We start from the raw sequence: 19,077 nt of genomic DNA, 5'->3' as shown, positions 1-19,077 counted from the left end.
TGCCTTTCCTTGTGAAAATTCAATGAAAAGGTCCACACTACGTATGAGTGATTTTTATTAGTGCTCATGAGTACAACTCAGGTCCACCCTAACAAATATGCACAGATTTTGCAGAATTGCTGCGCCATGAATGCATGCAGTACATATAAAAACATAAACATAGCCAGTATAAGTAATAGCTCTAATCGTGGTTCCCTTTCAGCACTTTTACTATTGTCACTGCTAAGCAAAAGGACCCGGAATGCGACACTAGAGTGGCCACGTTATTTATGGTGCCACATCGCATTGCACATACTACTTGTCGCAGACTATCAACTTCGTTTTCGGGGGTAATGCCATTTGAAACTGGCGCATTCATTATTGAGCGAGTAGACGGTCAGCCCCAAACTATGCAAATGAGGCAGGACGGCAAAAAGGCAGTCAAAGGGGTCAAACCATTCAAACCGAAGGCTGTTCCACTCGAGTCTTGCATTTCACTTGCTCCCTCATTAATTATCTACACGTCATCCCTTCCCGGAATTATAATACCTAAGATTTACGAAAGTCTGCAGTATCAGTATAGAATTACAACCGCCTGTTTACTTTGCCAGCTACTTTATTTTCTACCAGCTCGCACCTCAGGAAGCCCCAAATATGAAGGTTAAGCTTTGCTAAATACCATGCCTGGCTGGAGGAATGAATGTTTAGACGTTCTCTAATCCGGAAGCACTTCAAAACCAAACCCCCTTCAACGCAAGTTTCGTTGGCAGAATTAAAGTTACAGTTTGCGTCCTGGTTGCAAATATTTACTTTACACAAAATATATATTGTTTAAAAGTTAATTATAATAGGTTGGTTACGTTAAGACTTTAGGCGATAAAATAACTTATTTCGATTCGGCCCACCGATTCGCTCGTACCCTTGCAGGTTGGCCAGTAGTACATTTCTAACTAGATTACATATCAAGGAGGTTAATGGCCAGACGGACAGATTCAATTGTAATCGAGAGTAACGAAATCAAAGCATCTGTACAGTCAAAATGAAACTTACAAGGGCATAACAACATACAATTAATTGACTTTCAAAATAATCAACTTGTTAAACAGATATCTATACACATATTCACACACTAAGCGTTAAAAATACATAACATATTTTGCGTAATATTAAACAGTTCGCGCCAGCAGCAATTGTTAACAACTTTTACAAGGGGAAATAGGGGATTATTAAATTAAAATGGGCGTGGGGACAGACAGGAATTAGTAATTACGGATTATGCATACAAATAAGCGATGGCGCTAGTTACTAACGATACAAAATGTCACGAATACAAAAATAAAATAGTATTTCACTTTTACTCTTCTATATCTCCCATCCTCTATCTAAAGACTAATCCGCAATGGCCGTGTAGGGTAGACTGCTGTGCTTCGGCTTCGTCTTGTTGATGAACACCTTGATGGCGCCATTGAAATCGGCGCTGACCAACACATAACCACATCCCTTTTTGTGCTGCTCGACCAGTGGATCCGGCTGATTGTGAGCCAACTGCAAGCAGAAAGCATGTTGATTAGAAGTGCTCTCGAAAAATATAAAGAACAAGATTCAACGCGATTGGGACCTACCTTCTCATTGGAGATCTCATCCGGTTCGGGCTTAATGATAGCCTCTGGGTGTGGCGCGAATATGGCACAAGTGACCGTAGCATTATGTGCTTTAATGCCTTCCCAGAAGTCGCTGCGATCGCGGCGAACCTGCAGGTACAAAAAAATAAATACAATTTTATATTAAGCAAAAGGTTTTGCGTCACCCACAGAACTGAGTTTTGAGTAATCGTGGTTTGTTTTCCAAATATAGATGCACTGATTCTCGGACCCGGCTATGATGTACTTTCCATCGTGGCTGAACGAGCCCTTGATTTGCGAGGACACATTCAAGTAGCCCTTGTACTTGCAGGACAAGTTCAAGTCCCTCAAATCGTACAGGCGCACTCTGCTGTCGTTGGATGTGACTAGAATCTTGTCTTCGCCGGGCATCGGCTCAATGCCACTGATCTTGCGGCCAATGCGGTTTTTACCCCTGGTGGAGCGCACATGAATCTGCGTGTGGTATTTCAGCTGATCCGTGTTATAAAATATGCAGCGACCATCGTAGCTCCCTACAACGGCGAATTGTCCATTCTGGCAGAAGTTGGCAGCCGTTATAAGCTTTGTCTGGCCATCTACCTCATTCCACAGTGCCACCTTTTTGTCGGGTATGTTCCACAACCTTAGTTTGCCATCGAGGCTGCCACTCAAAAAGTAGCGATCATCGCGTGGATGGAACGCAATAGCGGTGACAAAATCGATATGCTGAAAACAGCAAAGGCACTCCTTTCTGGAAATGTGCCAGAGCCGCACAGTCTTGTCCATGCTGCTTGACAGTATGAAGTAATTCTTTGACCAGCTGACGTCCAGCAAATCGGAGGTGTGTCCATTGTAGGTGCAGAAGGGTTTTGGCATGAAGGGGCCCGTGCATTTCTCTGCGGCAGTAGCCATGGCAATGGCTTCCTCCGCCGAATGCTGCGAGACGAGTGACTCTTGCGACGGCGTAGGTGAGGATTTTTGGTCAGCATTGTATTTGTTGCGCATGTCCTAGAGAAAGAGTATGGGCATTAGCATAATATATAATCGCACGGATCGAATTTGATTACCTGGAAAAACGGATAGGCATCTTTAAGAACCCAAATCCTTAACACCTTGTCCTGTCCAGCAGTGGCCAGGAGTCGCCCGCAGGAACTGAACTTCATGCACCACACGGCACTGGTATCTTCGCCACTCAAATCCTGGACGTGCTGCAGTTTGGTGAACTCATAAGGTCCCTTGTTGGACGAGGAAGCCTTGATTTTGATATTTTGCTCGGGATTCATTGCATCAACAATATCAGCCACATCCTCTTTGTGCCGCGCATGCGACACTTCGGATGCAATCGACTTGGCCTTGTCCACCGTCTTTCGCATTGTGGTGCCAAAGAACCTCTTGATCCGGGCCGTTTTCTTTTTCAGTCGACTGCCATCTTCCGTTTCCAGTTCCTCTTCGTCGGGCTGCTGGCCCTCGATGCTGGGCGGTATGCCAATCACACTCTCCTCATCGGACTCCTTCTGGATCACCTCCAGGTGGGAGGTCAGCTTAAGGATGTGCAGCGAGAGCGGATTCCATCCCTCAGGCACTGGTGGTGAACGCATTTCGGATAGCGGCATATTTTCTCCCGTGTCTAAATTTTTAACAGGAACTTGTTCAAGGATCTCAAAGTCGGTTAGCTGCTTGCCTGAGCTGGTCCGCGTGCGCACATAGATGTTCATCTGCTTGAGCACATCCTCGTCGCCAGCGGACTTCCGGCGCTCCTTATCGTTGACACCGCGATAGAATCCGGGATAGCTGCGGGAGGATAAGCATTTTTAAATAGTGCAATAAATGGAAAAGCATATGTAACTTACCGTGTGGAGCTTCCTAAGCTATTGGATCCCGTTCCCGCCAGCTTTGGTCGGTTCGCGCTTTCCATCAGCATTTTCTCAATGCGCTCGATTTCATCTTGAGATGGACCTTGCGCCTTGTTGCTGGCCTCGTCGCGTGGTTTCACCACATAACCTCCCTGGATGGCCTTAAACAGATTCAGACCCTGATTCGGATCGATGGAACTAGCGTAGAGAGAGCAATTCGTTAGTATCTCTTAACCGCCAAAGAATTAACATTCACTTACCTAACTCTCGCTGGCGCGGAGTTGCTTTTCGCCGAATTTGATGGACTTGGCTTGGAGTGAACCGACGTGGAACTGCTGCCCAGAGATTGAGTGAGTTTTGGACCAGCAATGGTGACCGAAGCGACCATGGGGCGCATATGAATTGCAATTGTCGATGGCAAGGACGAAGAGGCCGCCGAAGTCGAAGCCGAAGCTGAAACAACTGTTTTGGTGGAGGAGCAGGTCAAGGTGATATTAGAGGCTGAACTAGTTGCATTATTAAGGGAGCTCTCGAACTCCATGACAAAGTCATCCCGGAGCTTTTGCTGAAGACCCTGCACACTCTTCACAGACCGCGTATCACTATCAGTGTCTTCGTTGTCCGCAGGAGGAAGACTATACTGATCTGAGGAACTGATGGAGCAATTACGAGATTTCTTCTTTCTTCGCGGTGGCGCCACAGGTCCCGACGAGGTGATGGAATCAGTGGTTTTAGACTGGGCAAGCTTTGTGCTTGCTATCACATCTGGTTCCTGCAAAACCATCGAGCCAACACCAGAGCTCTGCGCGGAGGTTGCGGCACTAGGAATCCCTGTCGTGGTGGCGGCTGCTTCCTTACCACTCTGCTGATGCTTGGGCGACACCCTGGGCGTGCTCATCCCGGAAGAGGTGTTTCCAACGCTCGGTGGAGTATTGGAGCTGGTAGACGATGTAGGCTGCGCCTGTTGTTGCTGCTGCGCCTGCTGCTTTTGCTGTTGCGCATTCAACGAGGCCAGGGACTCGCGATCTATGCTTATAGCTGGAAGCAAATGAATTAAGACTGTCAGTGGCTGCTATGTTTTCGTGAAAATACTGATTTCTACTCACCAGATGGATCAATGCTGCCTGCCAAGATTCGGCCCACGCGACCCAGTGATGTCATGCTCTGTATGCTCATCGCATCGGTCTCAATAACTTTAAACGGATGCGTCGAACGGTTGGTGAAAATGCCATCCGTTGAGCTATTCTGCAAGTTTAATTTAAATCATAAGTACACGTGGGTGAGCCGGGCAAACGGAAAGCTGAGCAAACAGGCTAGATTACAAAAATGTATACCTGAGAATCAGGTGTGAGTGTATTTCCTGGATTATCATCTTCATCGTTTTGCATGCACTGACGTAGTTCGTGAAAGCGCTGTCTACCCAACTATATGCGATTTATTTATGTCATTTTTTAACGTATGCATATTAGCATTGGTCGAGATTCGAGTTTAAGTTGGTTTCCATTTTTAAGTTGGGTATTGTATTTTATTCGTTGGATTTACGAAATGAGGCGGAGAAAATATGAAAGTAAAGAACACAAATATGGACACAAAATTAAGGGGGTGATTTGGTTTTTGTTCATTAGATTGTGCTTTTTGGCTATTAAAAACTAAAAATCACCCAATTCTAATAAATTGCAGTTCACCTGCCCAGGATTATGAAAAATGAAACAACAAATGAGGCCATAAGATGGCAGATGTGCAACTGCTAAGTAATCATGAACGAATTTTTTCAGTGATGATGCAAAACGTGTGATAGGGGTAAATTCAGAACTTCGAAACCTGGCAGTATTTTTACACCTTTAAATAAATGTTCTGTTGCTAATTAAGACTAGGTAAATTCCATAAACCGTATCATATCGGTTTTTAATCAATGTCTAAGGCAGTGACACAGTTTTTTAATGCCGCGAAGAGAGCGGTTGATAATAACTATGGGAAGTTGGCGCGAAATGGTAGGTATATGACCATCTATAGGTGGAAAGATAAGAAACAATAATAATAAAGACCTAAACATAAAAATATATTTGCTTTACCAAACGAATGGGTCCTAATATTATACATCCACTAGTGTGTTTACAATAGAAAAAAATAAATGAAAAAACTGCACACGACGATCACAGACATTGGGAATGTAAGCTCAATGGACAGAGCGCAGTTTTTCCCCGCTTTAAACATAAAGCAATAAATTTAAACCTCACATGGTAGTAAAACTTCTACAAATTACACCACCAGACAGACATATGAGCTGAAGGAGGGCTTTCACACATGGGAATGGTTTCCCAAGGCCACTGATGATGGATCGCTACCCTAGTAGATGACATCATAACTGGGTCTACCAAAACGGAAGTAAGAGCATTCCATGTGGACCCCATTCACTTACAGGTCCTATCACGGGCTTGGGCTCGAGAAAGACCCCCGCATCCTGCGGCTTTAGCCGGGCACCCAGGCTATTGGTGGGACTCCGGGTAGCGGGCGTTCCAGCGCCAATGGGCGTAGCATCGCTGTCGGATGAGGCGGCGGCATTCACTCGTACGGCGGGCTCTGGAAAGATGAACTCCTGGGCAACCTCGGGCGGCAGCTTTCGACTGAAATGGCAATGGCAATTAATTAAACATTTGGACGGGGTAAGCCACAAGAACCCACCACAAAGTCGAATGGCGATTGGGCGTAGTGTCCTCGGCATCGAAAAACTCTTCTGAACTGTCCGAATCCGTTTCCAGCTTACTCATTTCGTGATTTGTGCGTCTGTGATGGGTTGTCGGCGTTATCTAACCACCCAATCGTATGCAAATTATCCACCAAATTACGATTTTCTCTCTGGTTTTTTTGTTATTGATTCCCTTTTGTTGCTGCGGCGCCCCACTGTCTTTTGTTGTTGTTGCTTTGTTGTTTTCTACTCATGTGACGTCACTCGCTGCCGCACTAGCGCTGAAGGCACTGCATTTAACATGTTGCTATCGCCTGCGTTTTTTTACACATAATTATACTGCTAATTTAGTTCTTAATCAATTGTTAATTGAGTTTTTACGCTTGATACGCGTAAATACTAGTGGTGTCAAAGATGCAATAATGATTTCGATTGCGTCAAGTATGATTCATAAGCAATCGATTGCACTAGCAATGGGCAATTGGTCGTGCTTGCTCGTGACACGCAAGACTGCGGCAAGAGACCGCGCGTATTTAAAATATGGATAACCAAATGCACCGTATTAAGATTATACGAAAACTTAATGTTTTAAGATTGTATTCCAATACTAAATCGTACATATATATATAAAAAATTTGTAATTTCCTTCATCTCGCTTTGAAAATAGCATATTTGAGACAATAGGTGGGATTTAAATATTTTCTACATAAGCAGGATTTCTACACATATGTGCTACATTTTACTTTGGTATTTAATTATCGATTATTGGTAGTCACACAGCTGATATCAAATTCCCCCACCATAGTTGGGATCTCTGCTAAGATACAATTCAACCCATTATCGATAACACTTTTGGATTGTGGACTACCACCACTATCGAAATGCACCATATTGCTTTGTTATTGTATTTTCCGCACGGCCCTCGAACAAAGTAAACAAATGTATAAATGCATGTGTTTTTGGCGAGCTTGTAACTCTTAGTAAAGCGACGCGCAGAGCGACGACATCAACATTAAGCCCGTGATTCGAGTTCCGCGAGGCCAGGCGTACGTTTAACCCACGCAGAGCCCGGGCGAAATAAACGTAAATTCACGCAATTACTTCGCAGTAAAAAAAGCATCGGGTGCCAATGATCGCTACTACGCAATAGAAAAGTAATTTATCATACAATTTCGCCACTGCAAAAATTGAAAGTTTCGGGTTTTACTCCCTGCAATAAAAGTGATAAGAGCACGTTAACCCGTTCCCGTTACAGCTGAATAACGGTAAAAATAACTGCACACCCATCCCAACCGATTATTGTAAATCAGGCTCAAAGACAAAGTCTGGCATATAATGGAAGTCACCTAATGATTATGTGACATGACATTTCGCTTTGTGGTGAAAGAGATCAGAATCCATTAAAACTATATAATATATGTACATGCATATGTAGGATCTAGAATATGAAAACATAAGTGCTTAAATCGACTCAGCTGGTGTTGCTTATCAGTTATGTACAATGTACATATGTATATGTTTCTCTATAGATAATTTCATTGTTATATCGTGCGGTTTCAAATAAAAGTATCAGAGACGTTTTTGAAAAATGTGTTGATTTTGTAGAAGTACATGATACTTCTATCTTTTAGTCAAAACTTCCAACTTCCGCATAGATCTCTTGATAAGCCGCATAACTAACCTAGTGTAAGATTATCATCCGCACGTCACTAATAGCGGCCATATTTGAGTAATTTTGAACAGTACTCAATCTAATCTCGAATCTGTGCTCTGAACACTATAATAATATGAGCGTATTGCGTTTTATCAGCAGTACACATATACATAAACAAATGGACTAGACTTTGTTAAACAACAATACAATGATAACTTGTTTGGCAAACTGGTTTCGCGGCTTCAATCTTGTTTATTAATAATGTAGAATCGAAGGGTTAGCTTCTCCGTATGCTGCTAAATCAAACTTAAAGCCATGTGATACTCAGTACTCGGTTGTGGGTGCAGGAATACATATTTCCCTCCTGATCGGAACAAAGAACTTTCTTCGGTATTCTAGGTGATATACAAGGGTGACAAATCTATTTATGACAAGTGCAGCAAAGCTGAAGCTCGATTAAAACTCGGGAATGTACCAAGTTTCCATTTTTCGATGCCATACACTTTAATATTCTTTGTTGATGAATGTGAGAACACATTCCCTTTATATACTTTCTTTATATCTGCTCGGGCACACTCCTTATCACCCAAGGGACCCAGTTTCTCATTCGGATTGTGTGCTCCGCACGTTTTGATTGATAATCAAAGCTCGTTCACTCCGTCATGGCCCATTTTTAGGGCAGCGTGCAAAATAATCTCTGCCATTTTGATGATCCATTCAAAAGTTGCGGCCCTACTGGCGACAATAATGATTCACAAGTGATTGGCGAGCTAGCAACTCTTTTAATTGCATTTTTTTCGCCAAATTGTATGTATTACGAGCTTAGGAGTCCCCTGTTTATATTTTCGATTCAATTCATCTATAAGAAGGCGAGGAAGACGATAATTGCACCACAACGAGCTCAGTTACCGACGCGATAACACACGACTTGTGGAGCTTGGAGCATAAATTTCCGCATTAGCAACGCTCAAGTGTGATATAGTTACTGGTATTGTGTTAACAGTTGGAGGTATACAAATACCTCACGCCACAAATCAACTTTAAATCGCATAAGAATCTATTGTCCTCGAGTCTTCCAGCAAAATAGTGCCACATTATGTTTATTATGAACTCGTGCGATTCGCTATACTCGTGAATAACTAACTATGTGAGTGAAATTGTCAGGATTTCCGGAATTAATCTGAACTGTCTTTTCACTGAAGGCTCGCCCAAGAAACACAGCAATTAGTGCCACAGCTAAACACATAATCCCCAGTTATTGTGCCAAAATTGGATTATTTACTCAACTGATCAAACCGTAAAAGCAAACTTGAGTGGCTTCCTAGTAGCGAATTTCGACTACTTTAAAAGAAACCTGAATCTGAACAAGAGACTCTCTTGGCAAATGTTGTTTTGCGAATCTTTAAAGGGCATACACAGTAGAATAACAATAACAGCGTGAAACAGTCATGGTTCATTTGTAGTGTGGAGGAGGAGGTGAACTGAAAGATTTCCTAGTTTATACAGCCTCCTAGTCTCAGTCTTTAGATATATTCGAAGTTACCCGCCTACAAGTAATTACACGACGTCTAAATCTAATCTAGCTAATTTGCTTGCTGATAGTTCAATGACAACGACACTGCGAAAGATAAGAGTGTAGTATATACATATAAAGTTATAGTATAGCCATCGCTTACGGGATCGATTTCGCATCGCTACTAAAGTTCCGAGTCACTCCCATTCTGCCCGTTCTGGCGAAGATTAGGCATCATTTGTCCGCTTCCAAGTCTAATTCCCCAATACACATGCGGAGTATTGCCGCTTAGCAAAGCCGCCGAAATCGTGGCACTCCATTGTGCCAGCGCCATCGTAATCTTATCGCGGCAAAGTGAACAGTTTAAGCTGCATCGTGCACATCAAATCGGAAATCAAATGGAAACAAAGTATCTTGACGTGGGCGTTCCGAAGCAGCGTCTCCTGGAAATTCGTTTAGTCTGTTTCTGCACACTGGTAGCGTCGGTTATCGAGCTTGGAAATTAATTTTCGCCCAATTTACGATCTGTTTTGGTTGGTGGCAGTGATATAAGAGTGGTTTATTATCGCGAGAAGTTTGATTTACAAGTGGAATTCATCTACTACTCGCATAGAAGATTCTTAAGAAAATCCTGGAAAGCAATCACATTCAAACTAAGCACATGACTTCATCTTAATTGCTTATAAATTATGGAGAAAGCCAATTAATTACTGCTCGAACTCGAGCAAGCCAAATTGGCAAAGATATATTTATCATTTAAGTACCTGCATTCTAGATAAAGTCTACCTGGTTCGCTGTGATACGGGTAACAAGTTCCACAACGAACGATTTGATATTTTATTGGTTATAGTGAGGCAGGACACGCTTACTCATCCTGATGGAGTAGCTATCGGGCAATGGTCTTAGTTTGATTGACTGCCGTTCCCTATGAAGCCGTCTAGTCACACTTAAGTTGCCATGATTAAATTCTACAGAGACTCGCTTATCGAACCTGACAACGGGCGCAGTTGGGAGAATTTTCCCTGCCCCTTTATTGATTATGGCTGACATTGTCCATATCTAAAGGATTTTCGCATCACCTTCTGTCTGATACTAAGAACCGCATCTAGTTATTCAATGATTTTGTTGCCAGGTGGCGGATTTGGGGAAACATTTGCTTAACTGGTTATTTGTATCAAAATTTACGTGTGTGCTGACATTTCTTAAACAATTAAAATTATATTTCCAATACTAGCCGAGTCGTCGATCACGGCACATATTCCACCGAAAGTCACTGGACATGAGCAGGCAGCAGTGACCGAAGAATCCCAAGTTCCAGCACAGAGCAGCGCATAAGTAGACGTAGAAAGGCAGCCGAAAATGGCCACGAACAGCAGCTTCTTCGATGCACACATCGCCATGATATACTCCAACCTGATGGACCAGTACATGCCCGAGTACTTCAAAAGCTTCGAGTACACGCCATGGGTTTTCTCCCTGCTGGGATCGGTGGTCATTGGACTGAGTGGCATATTCCCGCTGATTATCATTCCCACAGAGGAGAAAATGGCTAAGGAGGGATACAAAGATCGTAAGTCTTATATACTCGCATACGAAAAGGATATAATATTGAACATGAATCATTTCTCACCCTACAGCTGCAGATTCAAAACTCCTGCGAGTGCTTCTAAGTTTCGCAGTCGGCGGTCTGCTGGGCGATGTGTTCCTCCACCTGTTGCCAGAAGCCTGGGAGGGCGATAATCAAGGTGAGTTGCGGGGAAGTCCGAGTTGTGAAATCATCAACATAACATTGGTTTTCCCCCTATAGATCCTTCTAGTCACCCATCCCTGCGCTCGGGCCTTTGGGTCCTTTCCGGCATACTGATCTTCACGATCGTGGAGAAAATCTTCTCCGGTTATGCCAGCGCGGACGAGGAGAACCCTCAGCCCAAGTGCGTGGAGATAGCCAACTGCCTGTTGCGTCGACATGGCGGCCAACTACCAGAGGGCGAAACCTCTGAGAGTTGTGGCGGCGCCTGCGACATCGAAGATGTAGGTAAAGTCTGTTTCCTACGCGAGCAGGAACAGAAGTCGAAGGAAAAGAAGGAGCAGCCGAAGAAGGTAGCTGGCTACCTGAACCTTTTGGCCAACTCAATAGACAATTTCACACACGGTCTGGCCGTGGCTGGATCCTTTTTGGTGTCCTTCAGACACGGTATCCTAGCCACTTTTGCCATATTGCGTAAGTACTTATAGATACTATTGAAACGTAGGCTAGTTCCTCACTTATTTCCCTCCATACAGTTCATGAAATTCCGCACGAGGTGGGGGATTTCGCAATCCTGCTTCGATCCGGATTCAGTCGCTGGGACGCCGCGCGTGCGCAGCTACTCACGGCGGGAGCTGGCCTGCTCGGTGCTCTGGTGGCCATCGGAGGTTCTGGCGTAACGTCGGCCATGGGTGAGCTTAAATGGGCTCTCCGGGTGACAAACAAGCGAACTTATCTTTACATTTACAGAGGCACGTACTTCGTGGATTATGCCGTTCACTGCCGGCGGCTTTCTGCACATTGCTCTGGTCACAGTATTACCTGATCTCTTGAAGGAGGAGGAGCGCAAGGAGTCCATCAAGCAGCTGCTAGCACTGATATTTGGCATTGCGTTAATGGCCGTGATGACCATGCTATTCGAACACTAGGAACTTTAGCTGACAGCAGTATAAGAAGAAAATTGAATCCAGACAGTTTTTAGTTTGCTCTAAGATTGTCATTGGCAGTTTTAAATTTACATGAATTTGTTGTACTTTATGGGATTCGACATCCTATCTGCGTTATGTAATTATAGCCAATATGAATGATATTTAAACTATTATTAATGATTACGTATTACTGTATCATACTTATGAAACGAAAATTCAATAGACATTTAAGGGAGAGTCCTTTGCCCTCCACTATCCACGAACATTTATATCTTTTATCTGGACTTTATTTGGCTAACAAAAGCATCCAACTATTTGGGCAGCCATATCTTTGGCAGCAGGCAAATTAAAGAAAAAAATCAGAAAAATGCACTTCCTATAAAAAACAAGTTGTTTTATTCCGTTTTTGTTTGCAAATCATGTCTTGCAAGCTTATCTAGTGCCTTTATTTCTTAGACTTGATCTTCTTAAGGTAGAATTCCAACTCCTTGCCTTCCAAAATGTAGCCGTCGGAGCGACCGCACTGTCCGGGGCGGGAAGAAATGCAAGCTGAAAGGAAAAAGAACAGGGAATTAGAGCGGGGCTTCCAGCAAAGCGAAAAGTAGCAAAGTTTGGTGGTTTGATCAGAGTAACTATGACAAGCCGAATCACACCCAACAGGCTTGCGTCTCTCTTAAAACAAGATCGACACAATGAAGTAGCTGGATCGCTAGGGTTTTTACATCACTATAACAACAATCATTAATCATAAAACAGAAAGAATACACACCCAAGATGCGGCCGGAGGTGAACTGATCCTCGAGGGCCTGCTCGACCTTGCCGTACTTCTGGCGCTCCAGGTACTTCTTCATGACCTTTTCGCTGCGCTTCTTGGTCAGCACGTCGTTCTCGTCCTCTTTCTGGGCGTGCTTGGGGTTACGCTTGCGTCCCAGGGGCAGCACGTAGTGCGCCTCGTACCACTGGCGGAAGGGCGTGGCATCGATGACCACGATGCTGTTCTTCACCAGAGTCTTGGTTCGCACCAGCTCGTTGTTGGAGGCGTTGTACACAACATCGGCGATACGGGTCTTGCGCGCCACTCCCTCGGAGGCCCAGGCGAAGTTTCCGGTTTCCAGGCGCAGAGCACGGAGCTTGGTGTTTCCACCACGGGTGCGCACCTTGTGCACGCGTCCGGAGCCAAGCTGAAAAAAAATAAGTTCAAGTTAGTCCGGGCAAACAGAATGAAGGACCTTATGGAGATAACGAGGTATATCAGTAGTCCGAACATAAAGCTTTTCAATCATCAAGAAGAGTGCTCGAGAGCACAATTGCAGTTGACACGCGTTAACATCATTTAATATTGCATTTGTATACTAGGACCAATTATCTCATACTTTTAACAGATTTGTCGGTGAATTGTAACTTAAACTTGGATAGGCATATAAGCAACATATTCCCTTAACATATAACATACTATAACGATTATTGAAAACAATCGCTATTGTACGACATAAAAACCATGTGTACACTATCAAAGTCACGATGGTAAGATAAAAACACTGAAAATGTGCTTGGTTTTCAAGCACACCGTTTGGCACCGACCACTAACCCTTAATGGGAGTATGAGGAACTGGACCCTGGCATCCGAACAAACGCCACTGTGATTATCCGGAGATTATCCTTACCTTGGTGTTGGCGGCGGGGCGTCCCAACTCGAACTTGCGCTTCTTGCGGAGCGACTTGCGCTTGCCTCCGGTGGCCCGGCGTTTGTGTGCACTATCGCGGCTAATACCTGGTGATTGATAAATAAAATCAATTTAGTACAAGGCGAACAGAAAAGTCGAAAAAAACCAAGAACATGGGCACGTTTGGGAAGAACTCAAAAGAGCCGCACCAAGTTAAATTCACTGATATTTATTTAAATTCACACATTCCCCGTTGTTTTTCGCTCGATGCCGTTGTAAACGTACTTTGTGCGCGTTTTCATGGTGTTTGCAGGCCGTATTCAGCCCATTTTCTTGATATTTCGACGCAATTAGCGAGAGTCGACTTACCCATGTTCGAGTAAAAAGCGAGAAAGAAAGGAAAAGACACGCACAGCACCTCGTGTCAAAAAAGTAGGGTTATTTTTTTGACAGTTGCCGCGGTTGGGCAACGCTGCGCTGTTAGCGCGCGCATTACAGTACAGTCGGTGCTGTTGCATTAATTCAAATATTAATTTGTAGCAACTGGAATCAGTTAAATATAGTTAGAAGTGTATAGATTAATGTGACACCAAATTGTAATATTTAATTCGATTGCTACAGAATTTAAATATATATTAGGAAATGCAATTTGAAATACAACAGGAGCGCTTATTTAATGATAAGCTTAACATTTGGGAATACCACTACTGCTGTCGAAATATAAAACCCGTTGAATAAGGTGTGGCCAGTTTGCGTTTGTAACAGATCGGTAAAATGTTAGCTTGTGGCTTCGCGCAAACGGTCACACCCCCATTTTGCACCGAAAATAATAGCAATTTGATAAATAAACGCGACAATTGCCAGCAAATTGGCCAGGAGCGGGCGTAACTGCAACTCCCGGATTTGCGGAAGCAGCTATGGTTGGGAAAAACTTCAAGGCTCTAGAGCACTTTCACCGGCTGACCGAGTACATAGTTCAGTGCAAACACTGCGACAAGACGTTGTCCTCCAAACACACATCCTCCAACTTGACGCGACATTTAATCCGGAACCACAAGCTCTTGGCCCGAACGATTTTCGCCGGCGAGGGGGGTAAGATGCTGGCCGAGCTGAAGGACGAGCTGGAAGCTTCCGCCTCCGAGGACCTGAGCATGGAGCTCGGTGAGGGCGAGACCAAGTCGGCGGTGCGCGGCATCATGAGCACGAAGCTCGACCAGGAGCAGATGGAGCGGCACAGCCAGGAAGAGATGCGCAACAAGGTCATTGGAAAGAACAACAAACTGTGGGCACACTTTATCCGCATCTCCGAATTCATGGCCAAATGTATGCACTGCGGCAAGACGCTCTCCTCGAAGCACTCGTCCTCCAATCTGATGCGACACATTGTGCGTCGTCACACCAGCCTGGCCAAGACGCTAAATCACTCGCACCAGCACCTTACGACACCCAAGAAGGAGTCCTACTCCAGCCTGGAGCGTAGGCAGGCGGCTGATCCCCTGGAGAAAGTCAACTTCGACGATGTGGACAGCATCATCGAAAAGGTGGCCGATCACCTGGAAGAAGAGGTTTGTCCGCGGGCCACCTCGGAGGCCTTCCTACCCACATCTACCCTCTACATGATTCCGATCTCTGATTTAAGGTCACTTCGATTTCGCTGCAGGAACCCTTCTACGAGTACGTGGTGGACAACTCTGACTCCGTGGTGGTGGACAGGTGCGAGGAGCCGGAGCCGGCAGAGATGCAGAACATGATTCCGCCGGACAGCGCCTCGTTGGCGGAGTCCACCACACAGCTGGACGAGAAGCTCAAGGCGGAAACGATATACTACAACGAGATGGCCGAGTTGGCCAGGGCCAAGCGGCGGCTCATCGATCTGCAGACCAAAAAGCTGCTTCTCGATATGAACGTAGTGGACCACTAGCCCATCGACGATTGGAACGGCTTGTGTTTGTAGGTGGATAAGGCGGGCAATATGATTATTTACACTTAGGTATGATTATACTTTAAACGACTTTATGATCTGAGCATTTATTGTGCGGAGGATTATTTCCACGAGGGAAGGTCAAAGAAATTGAAAGAAAAGGAATTTGGCTCTTACATGTTATTTTTATGTCCTTTCATTAATTTATATATTTTTTGTAAAAAGTGCTGGCTTAAAATCGATCATTTCAGCTCGTAAATAAAATTCACCGATACGCTTAGAGTTAGTAACAAACTGTATCTCAGATATCTGTTATTAATCTGCTTAATCTATGATTATAATCAGTTTCAAATGTGAGCACTGTACTTAAACGGTGGGAAATAACGGTATTTGCACTACATGATTAATATCCATTCTGCGGTCACACTGTTCGATAACTTCCAATATCAAAGTACTACAGAGCCCGATAGGTTGTGTCAGTTATTGCGAGAAAGCAGGCTGAGATTTGTCTACTTGTGCGGAGTTTCATTCCGCACTGTAGGAGCATAGAATTATTAATCATGACTAGATATTCACTTGAAAAACCAGGCCTTGCTTCAACTCCGCGTTCCTCGAAGAATAGGAACATAAAACCGGCCTATGAGGGTATGTTAGCCGAGGTTTTGGTGAACCGCATTACTAAGTTGAGACCTTTAGTATCGCAGGGCTTGGAACGCAAGGATTGTGACTCCTCAAACGTGTCAAGGAGTAGGGGAGAACGTTCTGGGTCTGTTCAACGCAGAGCCCCAATTAGAAGTGATCATCGGCAACGTAAGCGAAACGGATCATCGGACTCAAATGGCAAGAATCACAAACGGCTAAGGGATACAGATGCGTCTCAGTCTATTTCGGCCTGGAAGTACAAGGAGTTGATCCAGGACAACCTGACAATGGCCCTGGTAGACGAGTTCCACCCAGACGGCTGTTTGCTCTTCGAAAATTGGTGTCAGATCGAGGCGAAGCTGGCGCGCATAGTGGCGGATAGACGGGCGGCGGTGCCGCTAGGACCCCACCCGTTGCTTGACTCCTCCCTTGTTATCCGGGGCCACCGGGTGATCAGGTGCGAGGACGGCTTCTCCAAGATCTTCCTAGAGGATTGCATTAAGCAATTAGCCGACGCATGGGATGGACTACGCATCAAGCTTGTCCACGCCAGCGAAATACCCAGTCCAAGTCAAGCGGTCCCGGAGGTGGTTCAGGAACAGGGAGTTAAGGATTTGGAACCACCAGGCGGACAGCATGCGGAAAACGCTAAGGCTATCACACAAAATAAGGTAGCTCCTCAGGCGCAATTTAATGGGGTCCAGCAGACAGAGGTGAACTCATTCGGCTGGATAATACCTCGAGGTGCTCAATTCTCCTACGCTGCGATCTTAAAAATTAAGAACGGATTTCTGAAGAAGTCGAAAGGTCAGAACGTTCAGTTTGTGGTGAATGACGGGGGGAAATCTTGGAGGGTGACCGTCGGAAAAGACTTTCGTGTACGCATTACTCAGGACATACCCGTGCAAACTGAGGTAGCGGGAGGTAAAGTGGCCGATGCTTCCGCCGTGCGGGACATGGATCCCTAGCAGACTGCAGAGAAAACGCTGCAGACGGAGGACCTTAACCAGAAGGAAAATGTGGTGCAGGCGGATAAGATGGATCCGAGCGCTTGGGTGTTACCCCAAGGAGCTGAGCTGTCCAACAAAGGGATTCTGCTCATCCAGAAGCTTTTGCAAAAACCGACGAGCAAAGGTCGATTCTTGTTTAGGGATGGCAACAAAGTGTGGAAAATCATCCACTACGAAAATCAATCAGTTCGAATCGTTCCACACAGTAAAATAAAAGTACAAAATGCGAAAGACATCAAAAAAAAAATATCATAAAAAGGACAGAGGATGTAGGATGAACATAAGATCACATTTAGCTCTTATATAATGTCGAAGTCATTTTGTTCATCAAGTACGTAAGAGCTATTCCTTTTTGTACAAAAGAAAATGCATTTTATGAAATCAATAAACAATTGAAGAAACGAATTTTGTTTTTAAATTCTCCCTGGTTTGCGTCACCGCTGATTGCCTATCATGGGTTGCAACCATTTGGCTCACCACCTCAGTGGAACTACAGTTATTTTTTAGGCATTTTTCCGCGCTTCGATGCTAAACACATTTTGTTTATTGCTTAGCTCTGAGAAACCAAGACGCAAAAAGTGACAAAATGTCCAGTATTTGGCCAAAAACGGAGGACTCTTTCAGCTACAACGAAAATATTAAGGCTGGGAAGTTCGAGGATGTGATTGTAATCGATGACAATGGTAAGTCGCGTGTTGTCAGGCTTATCGATGCTAACTGCTACGCTTGGTCCTTTAAGATCGTGGCGATTCTCTCTGGCGGCGGCGTGTTAAATCGGAACTCCCTGAAGAAAAGCCCTGCTTATCTCCACAGGACGCTAATCAAAAAAGTGCAGTTAAGGAGGGGAAGGAAATGTCCAGGCGCGCACGCGCACGCGCTCGAGCCAAGAAAATACGGAAGGCAGAGGCAAGAGCGGCGAAATCGATGGTTTCCAGGAATGCGGGTAAAAAAGCAAAGAAGCGTGAGAAGCAAAATCAAGCGGAACTCAAGAAGGCTAGTGAACCCAAAAAGGCAAAGGGCTCCAAGAAGGCTAGTACCCTCAAGAACGAAAAGAAACCCAATAATACAAAGAGTTCAAGTTCTCCTAAGGCTGGGAAGCCCATTATGGCAACCAGTGACAACCTGACGATGGCCCTTGTGGACGAGCTTCACGAGGATGGCCGTCTGCTCAACGAAAGGTGGCAGGAGATCGAGGCCCAGCTGGCGTACGTGGTGACTGACAGACTGATGGCCATGCCAAGGGGTCCCGTCCCGTCCTTCGATAGCTCAGAAGTGATTCGTGGCCACCGAGTGATCCAGTGCGAAGACGGATTTTCAAAGGTATTCCTGGCTAACTGCGTTGCCACGATTAGCAACACGTGGAATGACATGCGCATCAAGCTCGTCCATGTCAGCGATGTTCCATTTATGCCTCAGGTGCGCATCTGGTTGCCCACGGGTCAAACCGACTACAGCCGGATCATGACCTGCTTGAGAGCCCAGAACCTAGATGTGGACATGTCGGACTGGTCTGTCCTCAGGGCGGAGGAAGTCATAGAGACCAGTCAGAGCTTCCTGCTCCTCATCAACCGGAGGTGCATCCCGCAACTGAATGCAGCGGACTACAAGTTGCGCTACGGCATACGAATGGCCCAGATCCAGCTCATTTTAAGCGAAGCAGACGATTCGCCATCGCAGTTCGACAACTACCACCAATTTTGCCGTTTTCACAATAAGCCATAAATAAATACTCAGGCTCAAAGCTATATATTGTTAGAGAAAGAAACGAATCTCATAACCTAATAAAAATCCAAATGGTTTGATCCCAACTTAGACAACCTTTTTAACAAATATTAATTATTTGATATAATTTATCAA

General features: G+C 44.8%; 6 protein-coding genes and 1 non-coding gene across 11 annotated transcripts; 4 read left to right on the top strand and 3 right to left on the bottom strand.

Moving 5' to 3' along the window:
* Positions 1–769: 769 nt before the first annotated feature.
* LOC117143214 (WD repeat-containing protein 44) lies at positions 770–6,568 on the bottom strand. 2 transcript variants are annotated; one of them, XM_033307762.1, is made up of 10 exons: positions 6,137–6,568; positions 5,874–6,078; positions 4,789–4,878; positions 4,561–4,699; positions 3,715–4,492; positions 3,452–3,652; positions 2,669–3,392; positions 1,791–2,609; positions 1,602–1,730; positions 770–1,524 (listed from the first exon to the last, which is right to left on the bottom strand). In XM_033307762.1, the coding sequence occupies exons 1-10, from the start codon at positions 6,220–6,222 to the stop codon at positions 1,369–1,371; spliced, it is 3,327 nt and encodes a 1,108-aa protein (XP_033163653.1). In that variant the 5' UTR covers positions 6,223–6,568; the 3' UTR covers positions 770–1,368. The 2 variants fall into 2 exon arrangements, with proteins under 2 accessions (XP_033163653.1, XP_033163654.1); XM_033307763.1 differs by lacking the exon at positions 4,789–4,878.
* Positions 6,569–7,029: 461 nt separating this feature from the next.
* On the top strand, positions 7,030–12,342 carry LOC117143352 (zinc transporter ZIP13 homolog). Of its 3 annotated transcripts, none has more exons than XM_033308024.1 (6): positions 7,030–7,223; positions 10,542–10,877; positions 10,945–11,052; positions 11,115–11,528; positions 11,591–11,746; positions 11,805–12,342. In XM_033308024.1, the coding sequence occupies exons 2-6, from the start codon at positions 10,667–10,669 to the stop codon at positions 11,981–11,983; spliced, it is 1,068 nt and encodes a 355-aa protein (XP_033163915.1). In that variant the 5' UTR covers positions 7,030–7,223; positions 10,542–10,666; the 3' UTR covers positions 11,984–12,342. The 3 variants fall into 3 exon arrangements, with proteins under 3 accessions (XP_033163915.1, XP_033163914.1, XP_033163913.1); XM_033308023.1 differs by having other exon boundaries at positions 7,030–7,294; XM_033308022.1 differs by having other exon boundaries at positions 7,030–7,405.
* Positions 12,343–12,356: 14 nt separating this feature from the next.
* On the bottom strand, positions 12,357–14,096 carry LOC117143353 (40S ribosomal protein S8). The gene is made up of 4 exons (XM_033308026.1): positions 14,017–14,096; positions 13,648–13,754; positions 12,753–13,164; positions 12,357–12,532 (listed from the first exon to the last, which is right to left on the bottom strand). Exons 1-4 carry the CDS (start codon positions 14,018–14,020, stop codon positions 12,429–12,431), a joined length of 627 nt encoding a protein of 208 aa, XP_033163917.1. The 5' UTR covers positions 14,021–14,096; the 3' UTR covers positions 12,357–12,428.
* LOC117146143 lies at positions 12,605–12,650 on the bottom strand. Its single transcript, XR_004459761.1, has one exon. It is a non-coding gene; the product is annotated as a small nucleolar RNA R442 (small nucleolar RNA).
* A 328-nt stretch (positions 14,097–14,424) lies between the features above and the next one.
* LOC117144725 lies at positions 14,425–15,867 on the top strand. Of its 2 annotated transcripts, none has more exons than XM_033310066.1 (2): positions 14,425–15,212; positions 15,308–15,867. In XM_033310066.1, exons 1-2 carry the CDS (start codon positions 14,565–14,567, stop codon positions 15,566–15,568), a joined length of 909 nt encoding a protein of 302 aa, XP_033165957.1. In that variant the 5' UTR covers positions 14,425–14,564; the 3' UTR covers positions 15,569–15,867. The 2 variants fall into 2 exon arrangements, with proteins under 2 accessions (XP_033165957.1, XP_033165956.1); XM_033310065.1 differs by having other exon boundaries at positions 15,287–15,867.
* Positions 15,868–15,950: 83 nt separating this feature from the next.
* LOC117144724 lies at positions 15,951–17,576 on the top strand. The gene is made up of 2 exons (XM_033310064.1): positions 15,951–16,213; positions 16,265–17,576. Exons 1-2 carry the CDS (start codon positions 16,129–16,131, stop codon positions 17,176–17,178), a joined length of 999 nt encoding a protein of 332 aa, XP_033165955.1. The 5' UTR covers positions 15,951–16,128; the 3' UTR covers positions 17,179–17,576.
* Positions 17,577–17,727: 151 nt separating this feature from the next.
* On the top strand, positions 17,728–19,028 carry LOC117145049. Its single transcript, XM_033310556.1, has 2 exons — positions 17,728–17,903; positions 17,960–19,028. Exons 1-2 carry the CDS (start codon positions 17,807–17,809, stop codon positions 18,940–18,942), a joined length of 1,080 nt encoding a protein of 359 aa, XP_033166447.1. The 5' UTR covers positions 17,728–17,806; the 3' UTR covers positions 18,943–19,028.
* The last annotated feature ends 49 nt before the right edge of the window (positions 19,029–19,077 follow it).

This window comes from Drosophila mauritiana, chromosome 3R, assembly GCF_004382145.1.
Source record: "Drosophila mauritiana strain mau12 chromosome 3R, ASM438214v1, whole genome shotgun sequence".
Taxonomy (NCBI): Eukaryota; Metazoa; Arthropoda; class Insecta; order Diptera; family Drosophilidae; genus Drosophila; species Drosophila mauritiana.
The sequence above is the reverse complement of the archived record's forward strand: the minus strand, read 5'-3'. Positions and strand labels throughout refer to the sequence as shown.

Excerpts from the sequence above, each read along its gene's own strand:
- LOC117143214 (XM_033307762.1), bottom strand. The coding sequence starts at position 6,222 with ATGAGTAAGCTGGAAACGGATTCGGACAGTTCAGAAGAGTTTTTCGAT. Across the intron at positions 4,493-4,560 it reads AGGCAGCATTGATCCATCTG|CTATAAGCATAGATCGCGAG; the intron begins GTGAGTAGAAAT and ends ATTTGCTTCCAG. Across the intron at positions 1,525-1,601 it reads ATGAGATCTCCAATGAGAAG|TTGGCTCACAATCAGCCGGA; the intron begins GTAGGTCCCAAT and ends TTCTGCTTGCAG.
- LOC117143352 (XM_033308024.1), top strand. The coding sequence starts at position 10,667 with ATGGCCACGAACAGCAGCTTCTTCGATGCACACATCGCCATGATATAC. Across the intron at positions 11,053-11,114 it reads CTGGGAGGGCGATAATCAAG|ATCCTTCTAGTCACCCATCC; the intron begins GTGAGTTGCGGG and ends TTCCCCCTATAG. Across the intron at positions 11,529-11,590 it reads AGCCACTTTTGCCATATTGC|TTCATGAAATTCCGCACGAG; the intron begins GTAAGTACTTAT and ends CCCTCCATACAG.
- LOC117143353 (XM_033308026.1), bottom strand. Across the intron at positions 13,165-13,647 it reads GCCCCGCCGCCAACACCAAG|CTTGGCTCCGGACGCGTGCA; the intron begins GTAAGGATAATC and ends ATTTTTTTTCAG. Across the intron at positions 12,533-12,752 it reads CACCTCCGGCCGCATCTTGG|CTTGCATTTCTTCCCGCCCC; the intron begins GTGTGTATTCTT and ends TTTTCCTTTCAG.
- LOC117144725 (XM_033310065.1), top strand. The coding sequence starts at position 14,565 with ATGGTTGGGAAAAACTTCAAGGCTCTAGAGCACTTTCACCGGCTGACC. Across the intron at positions 15,213-15,286 it reads CCGATCACCTGGAAGAAGAG|GTCACTTCGATTTCGCTGCA; the intron begins GTTTGTCCGCGG and ends CTCTGATTTAAG.
- LOC117144724 (XM_033310064.1), top strand. The coding sequence starts at position 16,129 with ATGACTAGATATTCACTTGAAAAACCAGGCCTTGCTTCAACTCCGCGT. Across the intron at positions 16,214-16,264 it reads CATAAAACCGGCCTATGAGG|TATCGCAGGGCTTGGAACGC; the intron begins GTATGTTAGCCG and ends TGAGACCTTTAG.
- LOC117145049 (XM_033310556.1), top strand. The coding sequence starts at position 17,807 with ATGTCCAGTATTTGGCCAAAAACGGAGGACTCTTTCAGCTACAACGAA. Across the intron at positions 17,904-17,959 it reads GATTGTAATCGATGACAATG|ATCGTGGCGATTCTCTCTGG; the intron begins GTAAGTCGCGTG and ends TGGTCCTTTAAG.